The following is a 25707-nucleotide window of genomic DNA, read 5'->3' as shown; positions in this document are numbered from 1 at the left end:
CAAAGGTTACTAATATTTAGACCAATTAGCTGAAACAATGAAGAGAACATGAATTAAATGGCGTTACAAGAACATGCTGAATTTTCAGGTACTGAATCGCAAATGACGAGAACTTCAAAAATTTTTAATGCTATGTTACTCTATTCGTTTTTGTTGCGATGCAGAAGTAATCTGAAACCCCTGAGACTGTAATAACTTACCACTCTTTCGTGGAGAATCTAAACACATTTTGCTTGAATCAGAAATAAGACGAATTAAGAGCAAAGCAATAAAATAGGAATCGATCACAAAAGCGGAAAATCTTTGGATTAATTCTGCTACGTCTACATTAATTCGTGTAAAATCATAAATATAAAAGTACGTGCTTCATTAGATAGCTAAAGACGCACTTGGTATTTGGGAATTTCTTCAGCGTTCATTCTCATCATGTGCGGAGGAGATTCAATATCAAATTCCATTTCTAAGTCTCCCTAAAGAAAAAAAAATACTTTCAGAAAAAAAAAAAAAAAAAAAAAAACTAATTATTAACATATCAAAGAGAATAAAATTTAAGAAAATCTGAATTACAATGGGATTGATTTTCAGCCCTTAACAGTTGACTTTTGCAGATCTGTAACTACAATGATCAAAGATGATAAATAACCTTAATTTTTTTTTTTTTTTTTTTTTTTTTTTTTTTTCTCTTTGTACATGTAAATTCAAAGACAGAAAACATAGCAAATATAATATTCCTTAGATTCTGAAGCGCCATTGATTATATCAAGCACACCTTAGTTTCAAGACCGCCAAAAGAATGTTTCCATTTCTAAATAAATGAAATAAAACGCCCAAAATGCAACCAGCAAACGTTTTTGTTTTATTCAACTATTTGTTGGAAACAAAAGTGTTCCTATTTAAATTAGTTATTTGTAAAAACTCATTACTTCAAAATAATTACAGAATCGGAAAACAAGAACAGAATCCAAGATGTTATAAGATTTTTAACACTACTGATATGGGATAATATCAGTTCCTTGGAATTGAAGAAATGCGTTATTTTTGATCACTTCAGGTATCAGGTGATACTCCATAATACACTGCTAGCCACCCAAAATGCAACACGAAGAAGGAACGAGAGATATCAGGCCAAATGTATTTAAAAAATTACAATAATGTCAATAATGAGTGTTGCCTCCATGTTTGCCAATGACTGCTGCAATATACCACGGCACTGAAAAAGGCTTTGGATGTGTTATTCTCACATGCTGTTTCCACATGTTGGCAAAATTCTTCTAGCGTACTCACGTGTGCAGATTGCCTAACCAGTCATTGACCAGGCATTCTCGATGGCTGATAGATCTGGAGAACGAGCAGGCTACAGTAACAATTCCATATAGTGGGCTAAGAAGAAAGCTTGAACTTTGCGAGAAACTTGTGGTAGCGCATTGTTCAGTTGAAATGTGGTCGCATACAAGCTCTGAAGGTAAGGAAGGAGAAGAAGCTGCAGAACTTCAGAGATATAACGATTGGTAGTAAGTGTACCGATAATGTGTTCTAGGAAGGAGCGGGAGTAGCATCCAGTACATGCCACATCATAACAGCGAGTTCAGGACCAGTATGATGGCTCTAACGGTATCTCCAATCTGACCATTGCTGCCAGAAGCATGGTTCGTCCGAAAACACAGTGTCATGCCATTCGAGTGACATTGTGTTTTGGGATGTCTGTCTCCCCCATTTAGTGCACTATTGCAAACTCAGTGGTTTAAAGTTAAATGCGGCCATATCCAGATGCCCATAACAACTGAACGCTAGTTTACCGAAGAAGTTAAATGAAGTGAAGCAAGGGATGTCTAGCGGACAGTCCATTCTACTGTAAAAGACATCGAATTGTGTTCGTGCAGACACCACTTGTCGTGTTACTGTCTTCCCGTGAAGCGGTTGCAGTTGCTTTTGTCTGTCTGCTCCCACATCCACCGATTCCATATTCACATGACTCTTGCTTGGCTATGTGCGACTCGATTAACAGTTTCCTCAAAGGAAGATCCATAATCTCTGTATGCAAAGTTTCTGTCTGTCTCCGTTGAACATATTTGAAATATGCTCAAATGATGCTCGTGTTTTTCTACGAGACATGCTGAAGCTTGACACGCAAAAAATCTCGCGAGAGAACAATTCATTATTCAAAACGCCAATTTTTTCTCTTTTTATATACGGATTGTAAGGAGCACTGCAGTCACCCATGATGTGCGTGTGCCCTGAAATCGGCGATTTGCATATTCTATCGCGGTATACCCATGATGCAGGTTTCATGCTCTTTGGATGCATCCTTCATGGCGTTCCTATTGAATAACCGAGCAGTTTATATGTATGTATGCAAGATATATGTGAAAGAAAGCTACTAACTTTAATTTAATTCCTAATTTTAATTTGGCTACGTCTCCTTTCTGGAATATAAAATGTGTGATACCTGGAAACAAATCCGCATTGTGTCATCGTATTAACTCTACAATCTGATTAGCTCTTTTCCAATAACCATTCAAAATTTAAACTAAGAAATCAGTTCTACAAACGAAATCACCCCATATGCGGTCAGGTCGTAAATTTACAATCCCTTTTTTCAGGGGGAGAACTAACAAGGAGGGGACAATCTTGCTCGGGATCTTGAGAAAATGTGGGGGTTGTTTAAACATCTAACTTCTCTACATTCAGTTTTATACAGAGGAAAATACAAATTGAATTCTTGGAATGAATGCAATTTTGTACAATGAAAATGTATTATTGAACTATAAACTGTAAGGTAAATAAAATCTTTTTTTAAAGTAGGAGTAGAAAGACAGATATTTGTTACATCAATGAATTTGTAGTAAATATTGAGTTTTTGATTTCGAATGCTATGTTCCATGTATGCGAAGTAGCTGAGTATGCGAGATAATAGTCATAACCGAATGGCTTTCAACCTTTTCACGTCTAAGGACTGTTTTTCAATTACATTGTGGTCGCTGCTTTTTGGTTAATTTTCTAATGACATATAAACAATAATTGTTTTTATTTGAGACTTATAAAATAACGCAAACTAGACTGCAGAAAATTCTTCAAAATGAAGTTAAATAATACTGAAAAATACATTATTGATGCACTTTTGGGTTTTATATGTAGCACTATTAACTACTACTATAATCCTTAAATTATATATATCTATGTATAAGTATATATAAATGGAACCAAATATAGAACAATGTATAAAATATCAAAGAAAAATATTTTTATTATACAATGTTCATTACCATACGTATATTTACGTAGGTGTGCGGAAAAAATGTCACCCGGAAAAAAGAAGAAACGAAAAGAATGTGCCCGGAAAATAAGGAATGGAAAAAATGTCACTCGGAAAATAAGGAACGGAAAAAAAGAAACTCTAAAATCTTGCCAAATATTGTCGCCGATTGGAGTTGGGGAAACCTGCCAAATTCTAATTTAACAGGCAGAGTTATAGCGGGTTCTCTTGAAGGAGGTTTTAAGGGTAAGACGTTGAGCTGGCTGCAGCCGAGCAAGGTCATGTCGATAGCAGGTTTTTCCAACTTGCCTGCGGGAAAATCGTATGTTCTCCCCCGCTTTTGCTTCTAGGAAACCGACCCACGTCACCCGGAAGGCAAGAATTCACGGGGAGCAAATGTTTCTCTTCTGTTAAATACCAATGATTGCCGTCCTTGAAACAAAATTTCGTCTATCCCTAACTGGAAGCTAACAGTTTGTTCACAGTAAAGTGTTGATAAATGACAAATTGTCAGTAAAGACAGCACGCGAAAGCTGCTTGTTTGCAGGACTAAATAGCTTAATAATTTGACAAGCTGTAAAAATTTAAACAGAGCTATTGGCGTAGTATAGTCTGTTATTTTTTACTACAGTTTAACGAATCTAGCAATAATACTATATTATGCATTTCTTTATTATTAATCTATGCGTTATATGAAATATAATTTTCTAAATACTAACGATTTATCATCAGTTAATTTATAAAAAGACCGATATTTTATAGTATAAACTTTTTTATCACTTTAACGGTTTATCATTAGCTTTTTTTTAAATCCAAAGAGACTTTGTTCTTAGAGAACTATTCTTTTCGTTTTGCGATTTTGCGTTGAATCACTATAAACGGCGAATCACTTTTTAAACTATTGCCACCAAATGTCCTGCATTATATTTGAAGAAATTAAATAATGAAAAATCTGCATAAATGTATGTATATTTCTCGCCTTGTGATAAAACAAGGGTACATAGAGCCATCGAATTTTGAATGACGTAATCCTCCTGCCAATATGGGCATCTGGAAGCCCAAATTTGAAATTTGTTTTATTATCTACTTCATGTTTTGTAAAACTTTAACGAATTTTTGATTAACAAACTCAACGATTTAAAAGCAAGGAATCGCAAAACTATAAGAAAGAAAAAAAAAAAAATTATCTCCAGCGCGCGGAGCTGTGTATCGGAATTTCTAAAGATAGGCTCATTTTAAAATTATTTTGCGACATTGCTATTGAACTGAATTTTATGGTTTAAATGCAAAGAACATGATATTTAATAAATAAAGATAACACATAAAACGTTAAAAAAACGCCCCTTTGGACGTAATTTAAAACCTGAAACCTTTCAGATTTTTTTGTTAAGTTTTTTTTAAATATGAATGTTGGGCTCTCAGCCGACTTCAACTTGGCCACTATTAAGGCCAGAAGTAGTCACTTTATTATGCAGGCAGCTAATAGGTATGACCACTTTTGCCTCCTAGGAAGGGACGGACAATTAGAACTATGTATTCCCCTGGAATCGAACCCAGGCCGAGGTCTACCAGCGGCCGAGCGCTAAAATCGCTGAACACTGGTAGTTCGGTCCGAGGTTCGAAGCCCGCGAACGGGCTGGCAACATGGGTGTTTTCGTGTTTTAAGTTTCCATAAGCTTTACATGTAATTGTAATTAATATAACTACTATGAGTTAAAATCCTTTTTAAGATATCCATCATATTTCAGCCTATCAGCGGCTGAACGGTAAAGACGCTGAACACTGATAGTTCGGTCTGAGGTTCCAATCCCGCGAACGGGCTGGCTGCATGGGCACTTTCGTGGTTTTTTCCATGTATTATATGTATACGAGCCAGTTTTCCTTAGAAAGTTTTCCACGAAGGCATCCCTCCCTTTAGGTAGATAGCCCTCGTGCGCTTTGCCATAATTGAATAATCCTAATCCATCCATGTTTCTAGTTGATTTTTGGTATTCTGTGAAGATCACCACCCTAGAAAGATGATATTCAGTGCAAGTGTTTGTTTATACCTATAGAAATACCTGTCACTTTTGGAAGTGATCGTCTTAAGGAGATGGTCGCCAATCGTTTATGGGCTACTAGATAGTCCGGCTCTGAGTAGATTACGCATTAGTGCATTGTAAAATGCATTAAATCCTCTCTAATCCACGTTTCTAATTATTTTGGTCTTTGGTGGAAGTGGTCGTCTTAAAGAGATAATGCTCGGTACAAGTGTTAATTTCTACTCTGGGAAATTATTTTGGAAGAGGTCGCCCTAAGAGGGTTCATTGCGTATTAAATGTTTAAATCCAGATCACATGGTTATAGGATCCATTTTAATTAGATTTTAAAATTTTAGTAAAATAAAAAATCTGAAAGGTTTCAGATTTTAAATTACGTCCATAGGAGCCTTTTTTTAACATTTTGTGTGTTACCTTTATTTATTAAATATTATGTTCTTCGCACTTAAACCATAAAATTCAGTTCAAAAGCAGTATCGCAAAATAATTTTAAATAGAGCACATTTTTAGAATTTCCGATTCACAGTCTCACGGGCTGGAAATAAAAAATTTTTTTCTGTACAACGTTGCCATGGCTCGCTTTGAAATTCTTCAGTTTGTTAATCAAAAATTCGTTAACGTTTTAGAAAATATAAAACCGATAATAAAACAAATTCCAAATTTCAAATTTAGCCTTCCAGTTGCCATATTCGCAGTAGGATTACGTCATTCGAAACTCGATAGCTCTAGGTACCGTTGTTTTATCACAATATTTGATGGCAACAGTTTGAAAAGTGAAACGGACATTCAGAGTGATTCGACGCAAAATGAAACCAATAGTCTCTCAGGGACTAATAATTTTGAAATAAACTTCCTAATTTTAATAACTGTGGTATTCTTGTTTTCGAACTTAAGTGCAAAATTAAACAATTGTTTCCTGTGCAGATACGTTACTTTTAATTAAAATGAAATGAGAAAAAAAATTATGCGAAAATTAATTAGCTAAAAAATTTAGTACTATTCTTATCGCAAACCATGACTTGAAAGTGCATCTACTCGTACAACTGTTTCTTATACCAAAGCTAAGGATGAATTAGTTTTCTGTTGTGCGTCAATAACTGTTTCACTAAACCACAGCTTAAGGCTATAACTACATGCGGTGGGAGAAGAGAGCAATTACTAAAGACTTGACAATGACCGAAGCTGGACAACCGCCTTCCCCGCTGGCTTCCACCGCGAAAGCTTTCCCCGCTAAACACCCCTCTATTTTTAACCTTAACGAAGAAAGCAGCAGCTAGCAAATCTTCTTGCTTCTACTCGCACGTTTCCGGTAATCCGAAGTTACGGTTGTTGAGATAAAACTCGAGATAAAACTTTTATCACTCAGTTTGGCAATCTTTCTAAACATGCCTTATATTTCCCATTGCAAATGAAGGGTGACATTTTTTTTTTTGGTTTCTTATTTTCCGGGGAGATTCTTTCCGTTTCCCTTTCCCTTTTTCCCGGGTGACATTTTTTCCTACAACCATTTACGTAATATCAATATAAATAATTAGTTAGGTTTCATACATATATAATTTATTTTTATATTTTGTATTAGATTCAGTATTGTATACGTATCTGAAGTTTAATTTTACTTGTTCTCTTTTTGGGTTACGACTTTAAGTGAGAAAGAATTGTTAAGGCCTTCATAGGGATTACATTATATACAATCAGTTACGTTCCGACTTTTCCTTTCTTTTAATCATTATATATATTTAAATACTATTTGATAAGTATACATAAAATATAGCAGTTTTTTAAGCTACTTATTTATATATCTATTGTTTGGTCTGGTTTGTTTGATTATAGCAAAGCATTTGACGGTTATTTGCCTAAGGGTAAGGGTGCCTCATGGAGGACTTTCTAAGCAAAACTGACTCTTATGCACGTTACACGTGGGGAAAACATCGTAAACGCCAATACAGCCATCCCAGTTAAAATTATTGTTTAGAAATGCGCTTATAATGGTTTTTATATTTACGAAAGATACTTCCCGTTTACTCAGGCTCGCTGTATTCAAGTCGATAGGACCAATTGAAAGTTCGATTTGTTAATTCATTTCCAAGTTTCAAATCGGATGAATGGACTCGCAAAAAAAAAAAAAATGGCACATTAAAATACGGTCACTGAACTACAGTCAATATGCAAGGGAAAAATCATTATCGAAAGTAAGTTTCCCAAATTTAATATCTCATGCCCAGAAAATCAGTGCTGTGTTTGCTTCATCTTATATATATGAACAAGTGTTTTCAACTATAAAATCTTGGAAAGAATTATTTCAGAAGTAGACTAACAGATGAGCATTTAGCCTCGTTCCTTAGAATCAGTACATCTCACTTCGAACCTCAATACAAGGAACTTTAGAAAATGAAATCGCTATTTTATTCACCTCATTAACATATTTAAATTGTAATACTTATATTGTTTTTAAAATTTCAGAAAACTTTATCTTGGCTTACCATACGTTTTTCTTTCGATTTTTGGCCAGCGACCGAAAAAAGTACTAAAATTACAATTAAAAATTATGCTGCAGAGATCAACGCAGAGCTTGGAACACAGTTCATGCTATCGTCACGTACAGTTGTCTGACGAGAAGTCCGAGTGAGTAATGACGTTGCTTTACTGCTCCGATTAAGAACTGGATTTGACACGTGGCGCCATCTCATGAATAGAAGTTAAAGTATCTGTCGGAAGGGGTGAGTGAGTGAGTGAGTGAGTGATTATGGCGCAAAAACCAGAGATGATTATGACGCGCCAAACAAAAGATGAGAGAGATGATTACAATTGATGACATTAAAATTCAATAAATAAAAACAAGTAGATAAATGTACCAAATCCAGAGGATGAAGTCATATAAAAACAAGTTAAAATCACATATTAACATTCAAGACACAGTCTTCAAAACAAATTACATTTGGTAATAAAAGCCAATCTCTTTTAAATAATAAAATAAATTAGAATTGACCTCTCTTCCGATTAAACGGTCGAGAGGTAAGTCACAGCTATTAAAATATTTCTGGCGAAGACTATTAAAACATGGACACTCAATTAAAATATGACGAACAGATAAACAAACATTACAATTAAAACAAACAGGCTCATTTTCAGCTTTAAGAAGATAGCTATGTGTAACTCTTGTATGACCAATTCTGAGTCGAGTCAAAAGAACGTCCTCTTTACGATTTCCAGCAAAATCCCAATGCTCAATTCTAGGTTTGATGTTTCTCAACTTGTTGTGATGCTGAACATCCCAAATTTGCTGCCATTTTTTTCGTATCTTTCCCTTGATGACACAGCAGATGTCTCTAAAAGGGATAAGGCGACTGGACAGTTCGACAGCAGATTTTGCCGCGATGTCTGCAAGCTCGTTTCCCTTTATTCCCGTATGCCCGGGAACCCAGCAGTACAGGATTTCATATCCTCGTATCATTAAATTTCTATGAATTTTGAGAACATCCACTACCACAGGATTCTGAGCGTTGGGAAAAGCTTCCAAGGATTTAAGAGCACTATACGAGTCTGTGTAAACTATGAACTTTTTGTGGCAGAGCTTTGAGATGTACAAAAGAGCATAATATATTGCAGTTAGTTCAGATGTTAGGACAGAGAAAGCATGGTGCAGGCATCTGCCCTCTATGTAATTTTCAAATACAAAAGCCATCCCCACATGATCATTTGACTTTGATCCATCTGTGTATATCGGATAATAACTGCTATATTTGTGCCTGTGCTCAGCGAAAATTTGTCTGTAAACGATCTCGTTAGTGCTCGCCTTTACGTGATGTTTAAAAACATCAAGAAGCTGGATCCGTGAATTTTCCCAAGGTGGAATTTCAAAATTCTGTACTGCTTGGGGGTGCATATCAGAGAGGGAGAGTTCCTCAATGACAGGGCGAACTCTTAAAGGGAAAGTAGGAACACAGGATGGACGTGTTTCAAATAATGTGTTACACTCATTATCAAGTAAGCACAGCTTATTGGGATGTTCAGGTTGAGATAGAGTATTAAAATATTGCAAAAGGGACAATTGCTCACGCCTCAGATAAAGTGATGGTTCGTTACAGTCAACATATAGGCTCTGCACAGGAGAAGTCCTGAAAGCTCCTGAACAAATCCGCAGACCTTGATGGTGAACAGGATCCAGTTTTAACAAAACAGATGACCGAGCGGATCCATAAACAACTGAGCCATAGTCCAGTTTAGAGCGGATAAGCGCTCTGTAAATGCGAAGCATGGAGCAACGCTCTGCACCCCAGGAGGTGTTCGCCAACACTTTTAAAATATTTAGTGTTTTTAGACACTTCTTTCTCAGGTTTAAAACATGAGAAAGGAAAGTCAATTTTCGGTCGAACGTCACTCCTAAAAATTTTACTTCAGGCGCAACTGGAATAATTGTACCATTCAAGTATAACTCAGGTTCAGGATGGAGACCTCGCTTCCTACAAAAGTGCACGCAGACAGTTTTCTGTTTCGAAAATGTAAATCCCTGTTTGTCTGACCATTCTTGGATCTTAATCAGAGCCATCTGCAGTTGCCTCTCTACATATCTCATGTCTGCTCCTCGACAGCTAATCTGCAGATCATCAACATATAGAGATCCCAAGATGGTGGGAGGAAGTTCTTTTAGTACAGAATTTATTTTTAAACTAAACAGGGTTACACTGAGCACACAGCCTTGAGGCACACCCTCTTCCTGTTCAAAAACATCCGAAAAAACAGAGCCAATTCTTACTTGAAAAGTTCTAGTGTTCAAGAAATTTTGAATGAAAATTGGTAGGTTGCCGCGCAATCCACTCTCGTGAAGATCCCGGAGTATACCGTATCTCCATGCCTTATCATAAGCTTTTTCAATGTCGAAGAATATCGAGACAAGGTGGCTTCTTCTTACAAATGCTTTTCGAATAGATGTCTCTAAGAGGAGCATGTTATCTACAGTTGTTCTTCCCTTTCGAAAACCACTCTGATAAGGCGATATAATATCATTCTTTTCCAAGAAGTAGACTAGGCGGCTGTTTACCATCTTTTCAAACAGTTTGCAGAGGCAACTCGTAAGGGCAATTGGCCGATAGTTGGAGGGATTCCTTGGATCTTTCCCTGGCTTAGGAATAGGAATGACAACAGCTCTCCTCCATGCACTGGGAAATGTACGCTCCTTCCACACTCTATTGTAAAGTGTGAGAAGGGCATTCAGTGACTTACAGGACAGATGCTTTAGCATTTCATAATTCACTCCATCAAGACCCGGAGAAGACCTATGTGTCTGCAATAAAGCACTCCTTAATTCAAGCATAGTAAAGTCTCTATTGTAAGGCTCAGATTTGGAAGAGTTGAATGCGATGGGATTTATTTCAGAGTGCTGCTTCATAGAAAGAAATGCAGGTGTATAGTTTCTGCTGGAAGAAACGGAAGCAAATGTCTCACCAATAGTATTCGCAATTTCTTCTATGGAGCTAATCACTCGGCCATCTTTTTCCAAAAAGGAAAGTGAGTGGTCTTTATATATGCCGCATGCTTTTTGAACTCTTTCCCAAACCCGCTTGCTAGGCGTGGAGGATGTTATTGACGACACATATGAAATCCAGGAATCCCTCTGGCTCTGCCTTCTTACTTTTCGTGCATTTGCTTTGGCTCTTTTAAAGGCTATGAGGTTTCGCAGAGTAGGATATCTACGAAAAATACCCCATGCTTTTTTCTGTTTTTTCAGTGCTTCATGACAGTCGCGATTCCACCATGGTTTTGAATATTTTAGTAGTTTTCCTGATGTTCTAGGAATCGAAAGCATAGCTGCCTGAATAATAGTATTAGTAACAGCTTCAACAGCGTCATCGATATGCGCATCTTCTACCATTTCATCTGTGAGCTCTGCAATGGAAGAGAAGAGTTCCCAGTCTGCCCTGTCCAGTATGAATCGAGGGGATCTCGACATGGGGTTTGCTCCTCTTCGTGCAAGAGACACAAGAATGGGATAATGATCACTGTTGTAAAGATCTTTACCCACATTAAAAGTGCAAAAAGGCAACAGAGATGGTGAACAGATGGCAAGGTCGAGAGCATGGAATGTTTTTGAAGGCTCATGGAAGTAAGTATCTTGCCCATTATTGAGGAGACAAAGGCTATGATCTTCGATCATCTGCTCAATTTGTCTTCCTCGGCAATTAGTATCCTTACTACCCCAGAGCGGACTATGGCCGTTAAAATCTCCTATTATGATGAAAGGCTCAGGCAGCTGCTCTAAAAGACCATTTAAATCTTGCTGATCAATATGCTCATTTGGAGGCAAATACAGAGAAACGACTGTAACAACAAAATCAAAATTTGTTTGAGTAGCGACAACTTGGAGGGATGTCGTCAAAGAAAGCACATTTGAGGGATAATCCAGTGAGGTGAGGAGACCTACACCTCCACTGGCACGCTCACCTGCAAGGTTATCTTTCCTGACGAAGGAAAACCTCCGAAGTTTTGCCTGTTGTTCTGGTTTTAGATTTGTTTCCTGTACTGCGAAGCATACAGGATGATAAGCATTAATTATGGCTTTGATGTCGAGCAAATTTCGGTGGAAACCGCGACAGTTCCATGAGACGAGGGTGGCCATTATGTCTGGTTTTTGTTCTTTCTGTGCTCTTGTTTGGTTTTTCGTGGAAGTAGATGCCTGGGAAATTCTAGACCCTCCTCTACTTCCATAGTGTCTGAATCCGCAGATTCAGAAATCATTTCGTCAAAAGAGCTATTGCTGGGACTTCTATTTTTATTAATTATTTTGTGACTTTCAATTTTAGGTTTACTTTGAATGACTGTTTCTTTTTTTTGTATTAAATGAGTTGCATTTTCCGTTTTCTTGGTGGATGTGGTTGGTTGGATTTTATTTGGTTTAGTCTGCGTGCCTATTGATGTTTGGGTGGCAATGCTACGTGTTGTTTTAACTGCACTGGCATAAGATTTGTTTGATTGGAGCTGTGTGCTTTGAACTAGTTTTCTGGCTTCAGCATACGAGATGTTCCTGGTAACTTTAAGAGTCTGTACTTCTTTTTCGGATTTCCATTTTGGGCAGAGGCGTGAAAATGCTGGGTGCTGACCCTTGCAATTTATACACGAAGGCGCAGCGGTACAATTTTCCGAATCGTGGCCAATCTGTGAGCATCGGGCGCATGTGAGGCTGCCACGGCAAGACGTCTTAGAATGGCCGAAACGCTGGCATTGGAAGCATCGCATAGGGTTGGGAATATAAGGTCTTACAGGACAATTTAAATATCCGGCCTTAATATTCTTAGGCAGATCAGGCGTGTTGAAGGTAAGGATCACGTGTTTCGTATCGATCAACTTACCTTCCTTACGCATCTTGATCCGCCTAGCACCGCAGACATTTTGGTCGGATAGCTCGGAAGCGATCTCTTCTTCAGGAACGTACAGAAGGTCGAATTCCGATATTACGCCACGACAATAATTCAGTGTCTTATGTGCTGTTACAGTGACATTCGCTTGCCCAAGTTTAGTAATCTGAAGTAAAGAAGCAGACTGGGTGGCTGAGTTTGTATCAATAAGCAAGTCTCCGGAGCGGAGACGCTTTATGTTTCTCGGCTCACCAATACAAGACTGGATGTATTTATTTATTACGAAAGGAGACATCTTATGCATTTCGCCAGAAGGACTAGAGATGACTAGGAAACGGGGACTATTGTGATGATTTTTTTTATTTGCATCTGTCCGTAATTTTTTTGCAGAATTTTCAGAACTAGGTTGAGTGACTGGTTTAGTAGTAGACTTTTCAGAACTAGGTTGAATGATTGGTTTATTAGTAGGTGGTTCAGAGCTAGGTTGAGTGACTGGTTTAGTAGTAGACGTTTCAGAACTAGGTTGAGAGACTGGAGTGACTTCGAAGTCTTTGATCAGAAAAATTTGGGAATTAGCCATATTGAAATAAGAAAAGATTCGGGTCCGACGGCCCCGCCCACCACGGAGCCCAACAAGGGAACACAGATTCCTGTGTTAGGGCTAGCCGGACCTATACGCAAACTGAAGCCCCACAGTCGGCTTTCCCGAAAGCAGGAACTCCCGAGAGCTTGACCCCAAGCCACTGACACAAGGACTAGTGACCAGCCGATTGACACCCGTGAGGACAACTAAGGTGCCTCCCGTTTAGCTGAAGCAGAGGCCAAAGCAGTGTGTTGGGGACAGTACCTCGCCCCTCAACTACCAGGACCCTCCTTTCCAGCGACACGGGTCTCCACGCACGGCAAACACGTGGGCAGTTTTCTCGCCACTCGAAGACTAGAGACAAGGGCTGTTCCAGTCTCTCGTGACGAGCCCCAAACTCCGTAGAGAGAAACCACAAGGGAGAAGGGAAGGGAAAAAGATCCAGCCAAGAGGAGAGGAGACGGAAAAGAGGATAGATCACTGGGGCTCCAGGATCGTGACACCCGTCTCACCAAGAAGATGATCCCCTGAAGGGCTAGGGTACCTCGGGATTGCCACACCCGTACTCACAAAAGTGAGCCCCCTGAGGGAATCTGTCGGAAGGCCACAGTACTCCCCCCCCAAGTACCATCGGTACGTTACAAGTACTTTGGGTTAAATTTAACCTTTTTTCCAGATCTGTTAGTTTTAGGTTGCTCTCTTTAACTCTTTCGCATCGAAGACACCTGAAACGCCCGGCCATTCAGACATCGGCAGGTCGCCCGACCGCCTCATTCGTCTTCTACTTGATGCTTTCCCCCATCCCGGAGTATATGCTTCATTGGTTTCGCGAACTGTTAAATGACATGTCAATCATTTCTTTAGAAGTGACTGAAGTAGCTCTTTTATTTGAATGCAGGTTGGCTCCTCTTTGTTTAGCTTCAACGCTCCCAGGGTAGGTGACTCGAGTCTAGATCGCTCGTTTTACTCCTTTCTCACGTTGTGAAAACGTCTTGCTCGTATTCTGTAGTTTCATCTCAAAATGATCAGAAGACGTAAGATATTAATGCAAGAAGAAATAAATGCAATATTATTTGAAGAAACAGACGAATCTGATAACGCTGAATCTGATGAAGATGATGGACATTCAGAACATATATTGATAAATAATGAAGATGATGGGCATTCAAAACATATGTTGATAGATAACAGAGAGGATGAAATCTAATGCAATTATAATTTAGAACACGATGAAAATTTGGACTCTTCACATGATACCTCCGAATCAGACTGGAGAAATGACATAAATAACGAGGACATAAAATTTGAACATTTCTCTTCGTCACCTGTACCGTCTCATGATTTGCCAACTGCTTTAGATTATTTAAAATTACTTCTGCCTGATGAATACTGCGAAAGAGTTTTGTGCAAAAAAAAACGTGGTATTGAAGATAAAAGCTGGCAGCCTATACTCTCCGTAAATGAGATTTGGGCTTTTATAATTGTTTTTTTCATAATGAGCATTATGCGTTTGCCTAGAATAAATTATTGTTGGTCTCAGAATCCTATACTTGGCAACGAAGTGATAAAGAAATTAATGTGCAGAGATAGGTTTTTAAAAATTAAACATTATTTTCATATCTCTGATAGAGAGAAAGAGGTAAAGGGAAATGATGAAAACTTTTAATTTTTGCAAAAATTAGAACCTGTTATTTCTAAGATAAAAGGGCGGTTTTCAGATTGTTTTAGGCAGTATAAACATCTTTTGGTTGATGAAGCTATGGTAAAATTCAAAGGGCGTTTAGGAATTGTGCAGTATATGCCTTAAAACCAGATAAGCGCGGGCTTAAAATTGGGATGTTATGCACATCTCATTTGGGTTACACTGTAAATTTTGAATTGTATGCTGGAAAATGAGATAAAATTGTGAGGTCAGGCAAAGGATTGGGATACGATGTTGTTACACATTTGATAAAACCCTTAACAAGCAAGGGACATGAACTCTATTTTGACTGATTTTTTACCAGCGTTCATCTGATGGTTGATTTATTGAAATACAAATTTTATTCTTGGGGAACTATTATGTCGAACAGAAAGCAGTTGCCACCTGAAATTAACACATTAAAATTGAAAATCCCAAATGAAAGTCAGACTTTTCAAAATGAAAAATTTCAGAATTTGTGGTGCACGTCTTCGGTAGAAAAAAGCAAATTTTTATGCTATCAACTCATACAAAAAATTAACTGTGTCATGTGAACAGAAGAAAAAGACAAAATTGAAGTTCTTTGTCCACGTTCATTCGCAGTATATAATACGCACATGGGAGGAGTAGATTTGGCAAATCAGAGACGTAAATGTTATACAGTTGCCAGAAAATCATCCAAATGGTGGATGTATATATTTTGGTTCCTTCGGAATATTACCATCAATAATGCCTATATAATTCAGCATACGACAAATTATCAACAAAAACAGATCATCTCGTCACTAGCGTAAGGAACGCATCTTCCGACGATTACGGATGACGAACTTCACAGGCTTCCCTTTAAAGGGTATAATAACTATATACTAGTAAAGGCCCTTCTTAGGGCCAAAAACTAGTTTTCCAGGCTTATGATACAGATACAGATGTAGGTCACGTGACCATTTTACTTCGTGGTTAGAAGTTGAGAAGTTTGTCTCCTACTTGATCGGAGCGTAGGTAAATAAATAATAATTTAAATGCGAATTAAAACGGATAATTAAATAAATGATAAATTATTAATTTAAATAGACGAATTCTATTACATTTAAAACAGATAATTAAATATAATAAGAAAATTAATTATTATTTTTTTATGTTTTTCCCTTTTGCTTTTCATTTTTATTTTTAGAATTAAAATGGATAATTAAATAAATGATAAATTATTAATGTATGTAAATTCAGTGTCTCCTACTTGATCGGGGCGTAAGTAAATAAAAAGGCGACCCACCCTTAAAGGAAAGGTTCCTCTTTTTGCAATCACAAATCAAAAATTATAAATCAGAGAAGTAACTAGCAGGGTTGCCACTCAAAGAGGAGAATGAAATTCCCTGAGTGAGTGAGTGAGAATTTATGGCGCAAAAACCAAAGATGGTTATAGCGCGCCAAACACGAGATGGGATGATTACAATTCATGACTTAAAATTCAATAAATAAACAAGTAGACAAATGTACCAAATCCAGAGCATGAAGTCATATAAAAACAAATTAAAAGCACATATTAAAATTCAAGACACAGTCTTCAAAACAAATTACATTTGGTAATAAAAGCCAGTCTCTTTCAAATAATAAAACAAACCACAATTGACCTCTCTTCCGATTAAACGGTCGGGAGGCAAGTCACAGCTATTAAAATATTTCTGCCGAAGCCTATTAAAACATGGACACTCAATTAAAATATGACGAACAGATAAACAAACATTACAGTTAAAACAAACAGGTTCATTTTCAGCTTTTAAAAGGTAGCTATGTGTCACTCTAGTGTGACCAATTCTGAGGCGAGTCAAAAGAACTTCCTCCTTACGATTTTTGGTTAATTCCCAGTGCTCAATTCTAGGTTTTACATTTATTTTGAAGCTGAACATCCCAAAGTTGCTGCCATTTTTTTCGGATCTTTTCTGCAAAAGGGATGAGACGACTGGACAGTTCAACGCAAATTTTGCTGCGATATCTGCCAGCTCATTCCCTTTTATTCCCACATGCCCGGGAACCCAGCAGTACAGGATTTCATATCCACGATTTATTAAGTTTATATGTATTTTGAGAATATCCACTATTACTGGATTTTGAGTATTAGGAAAAGCTTCTAATGATTTAAGAGCACTATATGAATCTGTATAAATTATAAACTTTTTGTAGCAGAGTCTTGAGATGTATAAAAGGCTATAATATATCGCAGTTAGTTGAGATGTTAAGACAGAGAAATCATTGTGCAAGCGTCTGCCCTTCATGTGGTCTTTAATTACAAATGAAATTCCCTAACTTTTCCAGGTTTTCCAGGTATGTTTCGAGAAAATTCCGGTCTATCCGCGTAATGCACGTTGGCTGTGCTAAGAGGTAAATTAATTATGGTATTACTTGTACTGTGTAGCAAATTCACTTAATTATTCAATAAATCCCAGAGGACATTTATTCTTAATTATTCTTGGTACACTTTGTTTGATAATTTTGTTTACTTTTCCGCTTAAGAAACTTAATTTAAGATATATACATTGGATAACAACTGTACGTTTTATTTAATTATTACTCATGATCATCCCCAGTTCAACATTAGGCTAATTCGGTTCTTATAAATCACAACGCAATGCTAAAAGTTAGATTAGATTTTAGGTAAATCTTATTTGTGTGAGGTGTATTTTTAAAAGGCACCTTAACATTTGAAAACGCAAATATAATTATAATAGGAGCTGTTTTCCCCACTGAAGATTGAAATTTGAATCTGCCCAATCTGGAATAAAATAAGGCTTTTTTTGAAGACATTCTGCAGCTAAACAGGAATCTATTTAATGATATTTTTTTACTAAATTGAGGTATTTTATATTTATTTCGCAGCATACACAAGGAAAAAATATGTGCATTAAATTTCGTGACGTCATGATACTGCTAGAATTAATTTCAGAATTATGCCAGAGTGGTGATGGTAGATTTATGGCGCAAAGCTCTATAGGCCATATGCGCCAACCGCAGGATTCGTATTTCGCATATAAAGTATAAAAGAAAAAATCTAAAGCAACAGCACACTTTTAAAATGGAGGCAAGTAAAAAGATAGTGAAATGGTGGGATGAAAATGTTGATTGTGATTCTGATAATGAAATATGCAATATAGATATATAATCTTAAAATATCTGATTCATTAAAATTCTAACAGAAAATCTCAAGACAAAATCAAATTAAATAATAGAAACGTGTTTCTTTCAGGTAGTCAAACAAATTGGTATTGACCTCTCTTCCGATTAAACGGTCGAGAGGCAGGTCGCAGCTATTAAAATACTTCTCACGAAGACTATTAAAATATGGACATTCAATTAAAATGTGATATACTGAGAGACAAACATCACAGTTTGCACAAACAGGCTCGTTTTCAGCTTTCAAAAGGTAGTTATGTGTTACTCTAGTGTGACCAATTCTAAGGCGAGTTAAAAGAACTTGTTCCTTACGATTGCAAGTAGTGTGCCAATGCTCTATTTTAGCCTTCACCCTTCTCAACTTGTTATGTATCTCAATGTCCCAAAATTGTTGCCATTTATATCTGATCTTCCCTTTGATGACACAACAGATATCTCTAAAAGGGATGAGGCGGCCAGACGTTTCAACAGCAGATTTTGCTGTGATGTCTGCCAGCTCATCGCTCTTTATTCCTGCATGTCCAGGGGCCCAGCAGTACAGAATTCCATATCCACGACTTCTTAATTTAATATTTAGCTTCAATACATCCACTATCACAGGATTGTCGGGGCTTGAAATGGATTCTAAAGCTTTTAGTGCACTGTAGGAGTCTGTATATATAATGAAATATTTATAGTAAAGCGTTGAGATGTACAAAAGCGCATAATAGATAGCAGTCAGTTCAGTGGTTAAGACCGAGGAGGCGTCGTGTAAACGTCTTCCCTAGCAAGTGGTCACCAATTATACAGGACATCCCAGCGTGACAAGTTGACTTTGTTCCATCTGTATATACGGGAAGATAACTGCTGTAATTATGCCTGTCCTCAGCAAAAATTTGTCTGTATATGATGCCATTTGTGGTTGTTTTTCTGTAATTGTGGAAAATGTCAAGAAGCTGGATTTGTGCATTTTCCCAAGGTGGGATCTCAAAGTTCTGTACTGCTTGTGGGGACATATCAGATAAAGAGAATTCTTCAATGAGCAAACGAACTCTTATAGGAAAATAAGGCACACAGGATGGACGTGCTTCAAATAAATGGTCACAGCTATCATCAGATAAACACAGTTTGTAAGGATGGTCAGGTTGAGAGAATATATTAAAATACTGTAAAAGAGTTAACTCCTCACGCCTCAAACGGAGTGATGGCTCGTGACAGTCAACATAAAGGCTCTGCACAGGTGATGTCCTGAAGGCTCCAGAACAAATCCGCAGAGCCTGATGATGAACAGGATCTAGTTTTAACAACACTGAAGACCGGGCAGATCCATAAACAACTGAGCCGTAGTCCAGTTTAGAGCGAATTAGAGCTCTGTAAATGCGAAGCATGGAGCAACGCTCTGCACCCCAGGAGGTGTTCGCCAGGACTTTTAAGATATTTAGAACTTTGGTACACTTTTTTCTCAAGTTTAAGACATGAGGAAGGAAAGTCAATTTTCGGTCGAACATCACCCCTAAAAATTTTACTTCAGGTGCAACTGGAATTACAGACCCATTGAGGTATAATTCCGGCTCAGGATGGAGACCTTCCTTTTTACAAAAATGCACGCACACAGTCTTCTGTTTCGAAAATGTAAATCCTTGTCTTTTTGCCCATTCCTGGATCCTGTTCAAAGCGATGTGGAGCTGTCTCTCTACATGTCTCATATCCACACCTCTACATCTAATTTGTAGATCATCAACATATAAAGAAGCTGAAATGGTGGGAGGAAGTTGTTTTAATACAGAATTTATTTTTAGGCTGAAACACAGCCTTGAGGCACACCCTCTTCTTGTTCAAAAACATCAGACAAAACAGAGCCAATCCTTACTTGAAATGTTCTAGTATTCAAGAAATTCTGAATAAAAATTAGTAGGTTGCCGCACAAGCCACTCTCGTGAAGATCCCGAAGTATACCGTATCTCCATGCCTTATCATAGGCTTTTTCTATATCGAAGAAAATTGAGACAAGGTGATTTCTTCTTACAAAAGCTTTTCAAATGGATGTCTCTAAGAGGAGCATATTATCTACGGTTGTTCTCCCCTTTCGAAAACCACTTTGATAAGGCGATATAATATTATTCTTTTCCAAGAAGTAGACTAGGCGGCTGTTTACCATCTTTTCAAACAGTTTGCAAACACAGCTGGTAAGGGCAATTGGCCGATAGTTCGAGGGATTCCTCGAGACTTTCCCTGGCTTCGCAATAGGAATGACAACAGCTCTCCTCCATGCACTGGGAAATGTACGCTCCTTCTACACTCTATTGTAAAGTGTGAGAAGGGCACTCAGTGACTTATAGGACAGATGCTTTAGCATTTCATAATACACGCCATCCAGACCCGGACAAGACCTATGTGTCTGCAACAAAGCTCTCTTTAATTCAACCATAGTAAAGTCTCTATTGTACGGCTCAAAGTTGGAAGAGTTGAAAGCGATGGGATTTTTCTCAGAGCATTGCTTGATAGAAAGAAATGCAGGTGAATAATTTCGGCTGGAAGAAATGGCAGTAAATGTCTCACCAATTGTATTTGCAATTTCTTCTATGGAGATAATCATTCGGCCATTTTTTCCAGAAAGGAAAGTGAGTGGTCTTTATACATTCCGCATGCTTTTCGAACTCTTTTCCAAACCCGCTTACTAGGCGTAGAGGATGTTATTGAGGACACATATGAAATCCAGGAATCTCTCTGGCTCTGCCTTCTTACTTTTCGTGCATTTGCTTTGGCTCTTTTAAAAGCTATGAGGTTTCGCAGGGTAGGATATCTACGAAAAATACCCCATGCTTTTTTCTGTTTTTTCAGTGCTTCATGACAGTCGCGATTCCACCACGGTTTCTAATATTTTAGTGTTTTTCCTGATGTTCTAGGAATCGAAAGCATAGCTGCCTGAATAATAGTATTAGTAACAGCTTCAACAGCGTCATCGATATGCGCATCTTCTACCATTTCATCTGTGAGCTCTGCAATGGAAGAGAAGAGTTCCCAGTCTGCCCTGTCCAGTATGAATCGAGGGGATCTCGACATGGGGTTTGCTCCTCTTCGTGCAAGAGACACAAAAATAGGATAATGATCGCTGTTGTACAGGTAATTTCTGACACTAAAAGTGCAAAATGGCAACAGAGATGATGAACAGATGGCAAGATCGAGAGCGTGGAATGTCCTTGAAGGCTCATGGATTTACGTATCCTGCCCATTATTCAGGAGACAAAGGCTATGATCTTCGATCATCTGCTCAATTTGTCTTCCTCGGCAATTTGTATCTTTACTTCCCCAGAGTGGACTATGGCCGTTAAAATCTCCTATTATGATAAAAGGCTCAGGCAGCTGCTCTATTAGATTATTTCAATGTGCTCATTTGGAGGCAAATACAAAGAAACAAATGAAACAACAATATCAAAATTTATTTGAGTAGCGACAATTTGGAGGGATGTCGTCAAAGGTAGTACATTTGAGGGATAATCCAGTGAGGAGAGGAGACCTACACCTCCACTGGCACACTCACCCTCAATGTTATCTTTCCTGACGAAAGAAAACCTCGGAAGTTTTGCCTGTTGTTCTGGTTTTAGATTTGTTTCCTGTATTGCGAAGCATACAGGATGATAAGCATTAATTATGGCTTTGATGTCGAGCAAATTTCGGTGGAAACCGCGACAGTTCCATGACATGAGGGTGGCCATTATGAATGGTTTTTTTTTTTCTGTGCTGTTCTTTTGTTTTTCGTGGAAGTAGATGCCTGAGAACTTCTAGACCCTCTTCTACTTCCATTAAGTCTGAATCCGCAGATTCAGAAATCATCTCATCAAAAGAGCTATTGCTGTGACTTCTATTTTTATTGGATATTTTATGTGTACTAGTTTTCGGCTTACTTTGAATAACTGTTTCTTTCTTTTGGTACTATATGGGTTGCATTTTCTTTTTTCTTGTTGGATGTAGACGGTTGGGTTTTATTTGGCAGGGTCTGTGTGCCTATTGATGTTTGGGTGGCGACTGTACGAGATGATTTAACAGCACTGGCATATGATGTATTTGGTCGAAGCTGTGTGCTCTGAACTAATCTTCTTGCTTCGGCATATGAGATGTTCCTCGTAACCTTTGCAGTCTGCACTTCTTTTTCCAATTTCCATTTTGGGCAGAGGCGTGAAAATACTGGGTGCTCACCGTTGCAATTTATACAGAGGCGCAGCGGTACAATTTTCAGAATCGTGGCCAATCTGTGAGCATCGGGCGCATGTGAGGTTGCCACGACAAGACGTCTTAGAATGGCCGACACGCTGGCATTGGAAACATCGCATTGGGTTTGGAATATAAGGTCTTACAGGAATATTTAGATATCCGGCCTTAATATTCTTAGGCAGATCAGGCGTGTTGAAGGTAAGGATCACGTGTTTCGTGTCTATCAACTTACCTTCTTTACGCATCTTGATCTGCCTTACACCGCAGACATTTTGTTCGGAGAGCTCAGAAGCGATCTCTTCTTCAGAAACATACAGAAGGTCGAATTCTGAGATCACATCCCGACAATAGTTGAGTGACTTATGTGGTGTTACAGTGACATTCGCTTGCCCAAGTTTAGTTATCTGAAGTAAAGAAGCAGACTGGGTGGCTGAGTTTGTATCAATAAGCAAGTCTCCGGAGCGGAGACGCTTTATAATTCTCGGCTCACCAATACAGGACTGGATGTATTTGTTTATTACGAAAGGAGACATCTTATGCATTTCGCCAGAAGCACTAGAGATGACTAGGAAACAGAGACTATTGTTATGATTTTTTTCATTTCTAACTGTACGTAATTTCTTTGCAGTAGACTTTTCAGAACTAGGTGGAGTGAGTGGTTTAGCAGTAGGCGTTTCAGAAATAGGTTGAATGACTGGTTTAGCAGTAGATGTTTCAGAACTAGGTTGAGTGACTGGTTTAGCAGTAGACATTTCAGAACTAGGTTGAGTGACTGGTTTAGCTGTAGACGTTTCAGAACTAGATTGAGTGACTGGAGTGACGTCGAAATCTTTAATTAACTAGATATGAGAAGAAGCCATAGTGAAAGAATAAAGATTCGGGTCCGACGGCCCCGCCCACCACGGAGCCCAACAAGGGAACACAGATTCCTGTGTTAGGGCTAGCCGGACCTATACGAAACTGAAGCCCTACAGTCGGCTTTCCCGAAAGCAGGTACTCCCGAGAGCTTGACCCGAAGCCACTGACACAAGGACTTGTGACCAGCCGATTGACACCCGTGAGGATGACTAAGGTGCCTCCCGTTTAGCTGAAGCAGAGGCCAAAGCAGTGTGTTGGGGACAGTACCTCGCCCCTCAACTACCAGGACCCTCCTTTCCAGCGACACGGGTCTCCACACACGGCAAACACGTGGGCAGTTTTCTCGCCACTCGAAAACTAGAAAGAAGGTCTGTTCCAGCCTCTCGTGACGAGCCCCAAACTCCGTAGAGAGAAACCACAAGGGAGAAGGGAAGGGAAAAAGTTCCAGCCAATAGGAGAGGAGACGGAAAAGAGGATAGATCACTGGGGCTCCAGGATCGTGACACCCGTCTCACCAAGAAGATGATCCCCTGAAGGGCTAGGGTACCTCGGGATTGCCACACCCGTACTCACAAAAGTGAGCCCCCTGAGGGTGATTATGCCAGAGAAAATTTACTGAAATTTGGAAATATTATTTACTAATGATAAATAAATTTAGAGGGAAGAAGCAACATTAAATGATATGAATATCATAAAAATAAAGATAATTACTTAAAAATTTAATTAGAATAATCAACGATATTTTAGCAAATATAGTTATATATGGTTATCCTAGATGATTGATTACTATTTTTTTATTTTACTGCAAAATGACAAGGTATTTATTAAAAAGAAAAGAAAAAAAAGATTTTGCATTAAAATCCTAGTATACGATACGGTCTTCGCATAATAATTATATATTCTTTTTTAAGCAGCAATATGACAAAACATTTAAAAGAAGAGCATATCTTTAGAATTTCCGATAGACAGTCTTGCGCCGAACAGTGTTGCCATCGCTCGCTTAAAAATCGTCCGAATTTCTTAATCAAAAACACATAAATGTTTTACGAAATGTTAAATAGTTAATAAAACAAATTACAAATTTGAGCTTTCAGATGCCCATATTCGGGTGGTGACATACATATTCAAAATTTCATAGCTGTAGCTATTGTTGTTTTATCACAGTATCTGCATAAATGTTATGTATGTTAAACATACATATATTTATGCTGATTCTTCATTATTAAATATCTTTAAATATAACACACAGCGATAATATTCGGTAGAAACAGTTCAATGCAAAATGCAAAAACGAAATTAATAGCCCTTCTGGGCTAACGCGCTTTGGGATAAAAACGCAAAAATGGAACATAACAGCTTTCATTGTCAGTGGTTTAAAAAAAAACTCGATAGGCCTTATTTAATATAATAAAATCGAAAAGTTGAGCAAGTTGCATATTTTTGAGAGGATAAATATGGTACGAAATCTTCAAAATCATTTTTTAGTTCATCACGCACGCATATCTGCACACAAAAATAACAATACCTATTATTCTTCTACATCTCTGTTTAAAATTGTTTTAAAAAACATATGTACCGAAAAACATTTATTTGTAAAGTAAAATATTTTTTTTTCGAAAATATTTTAAATAAATTTAAAGAAGAAGATTTTTCGCGATCATGTTTTGCCGCGGTTAAGCCCGTGCAGCTGTCTGTCTGTCAGGTACTGAAAAAATCAGTACTTTGGTACTTACGTGAAAACGTGGTTTGGACTTTGCCAAAGCAAAGTTTACTTTTAATCTATTTTCATCCATTACATTTTTTAATATTATTTTTCACTTGGAATTTGTTTTAATACTTTCTTTTCATAGATACATATCATTACTATTATTTTTATTTTCCTTATTTTTGTAACAGTACTTTCTAGTTTTAACTTTTCACTTCTCTGTCTTCCTATAATGAACTAATATTGTTTAATTAAATTTATTATTACTTTTCATCTTTATTAAACTTTTTTATTTCTGATAGTTTGACTCTTGCATAATTGCCTAGTTTCTGAAATTTCTAACAATAAATTTCATTAAACTATTTCTGTCACTGTACTGACTTTTTTGGATATGGCTTCTTTGCATGTAACACTGAAATATTTTTGTTTAATTACTGACATGCATTTAATTAATACAGAGGCAGCTGCACTCGAGTTTGCCACCAATGCTGGACTTCTTCCCAGAGAGGATGAGGCACCACCTTGCCCCAAGTGCCAGGCACCGATGAGAAGCAACAAGAGAAAGGAATCGAAGCTGGGATGGCGTTGGGTCTGCAGCCTGAGAAATCACAACAACTGCTCTGGCATGATTAACCCCATTGAAAACACTTTTTTCGAAGGCAATAAGAGAAGCTTTAGTCATAACTGTGTACTTTGTTCTAGATCACAGTTTCAGCTACATAAATCAGCAGCTAAAGCTATGGAGAGAAAAGCAAAAATTACCAGTAATTGCAAATGAGGACTATTGTTGACTTTTTATCATATTGTCATGAGGTATGCGAAATTTTTGCCTCTCATCATAGCAGAATGTTAGGTGGTCAAGGAAAATCTATATTAATTGATG

At 37.8% G+C, this 25707-nt stretch overlaps 1 protein-coding gene across 2 annotated transcripts in view; it reads right to left on the bottom strand.

The window, feature by feature from the left end:
- LOC146994420 (cAMP and cAMP-inhibited cGMP 3',5'-cyclic phosphodiesterase 10A-like) overlaps positions 1 to 25707 on the bottom strand; it is a 70929-nt gene that overhangs the window by 28230 nt on the left and 16992 nt on the right. For both annotated transcript variants that reach the window (XM_085827315.1, XM_085827314.1), the window contains exon 3: positions 390 to 470. In XM_085827315.1, coding sequence (XP_085683441.1) covers positions 390 to 470 — 81 coding nt within the window. The remainder of the gene's footprint in view (positions 1 to 389; positions 471 to 25707) is intronic.

The sequence above is a fragment of the Stegodyphus dumicola genome, chromosome 11 (genome assembly GCF_044657685.1).
Source record: "Stegodyphus dumicola isolate Sdum_Otavi_A_Nest chromosome 11, ASM4465768v1".
Classification (NCBI taxonomy): domain Eukaryota; kingdom Metazoa; phylum Arthropoda; class Arachnida; order Araneae; family Eresidae; genus Stegodyphus; species Stegodyphus dumicola.
This window is presented reverse-complemented; position numbering and strand designations above follow the sequence as displayed.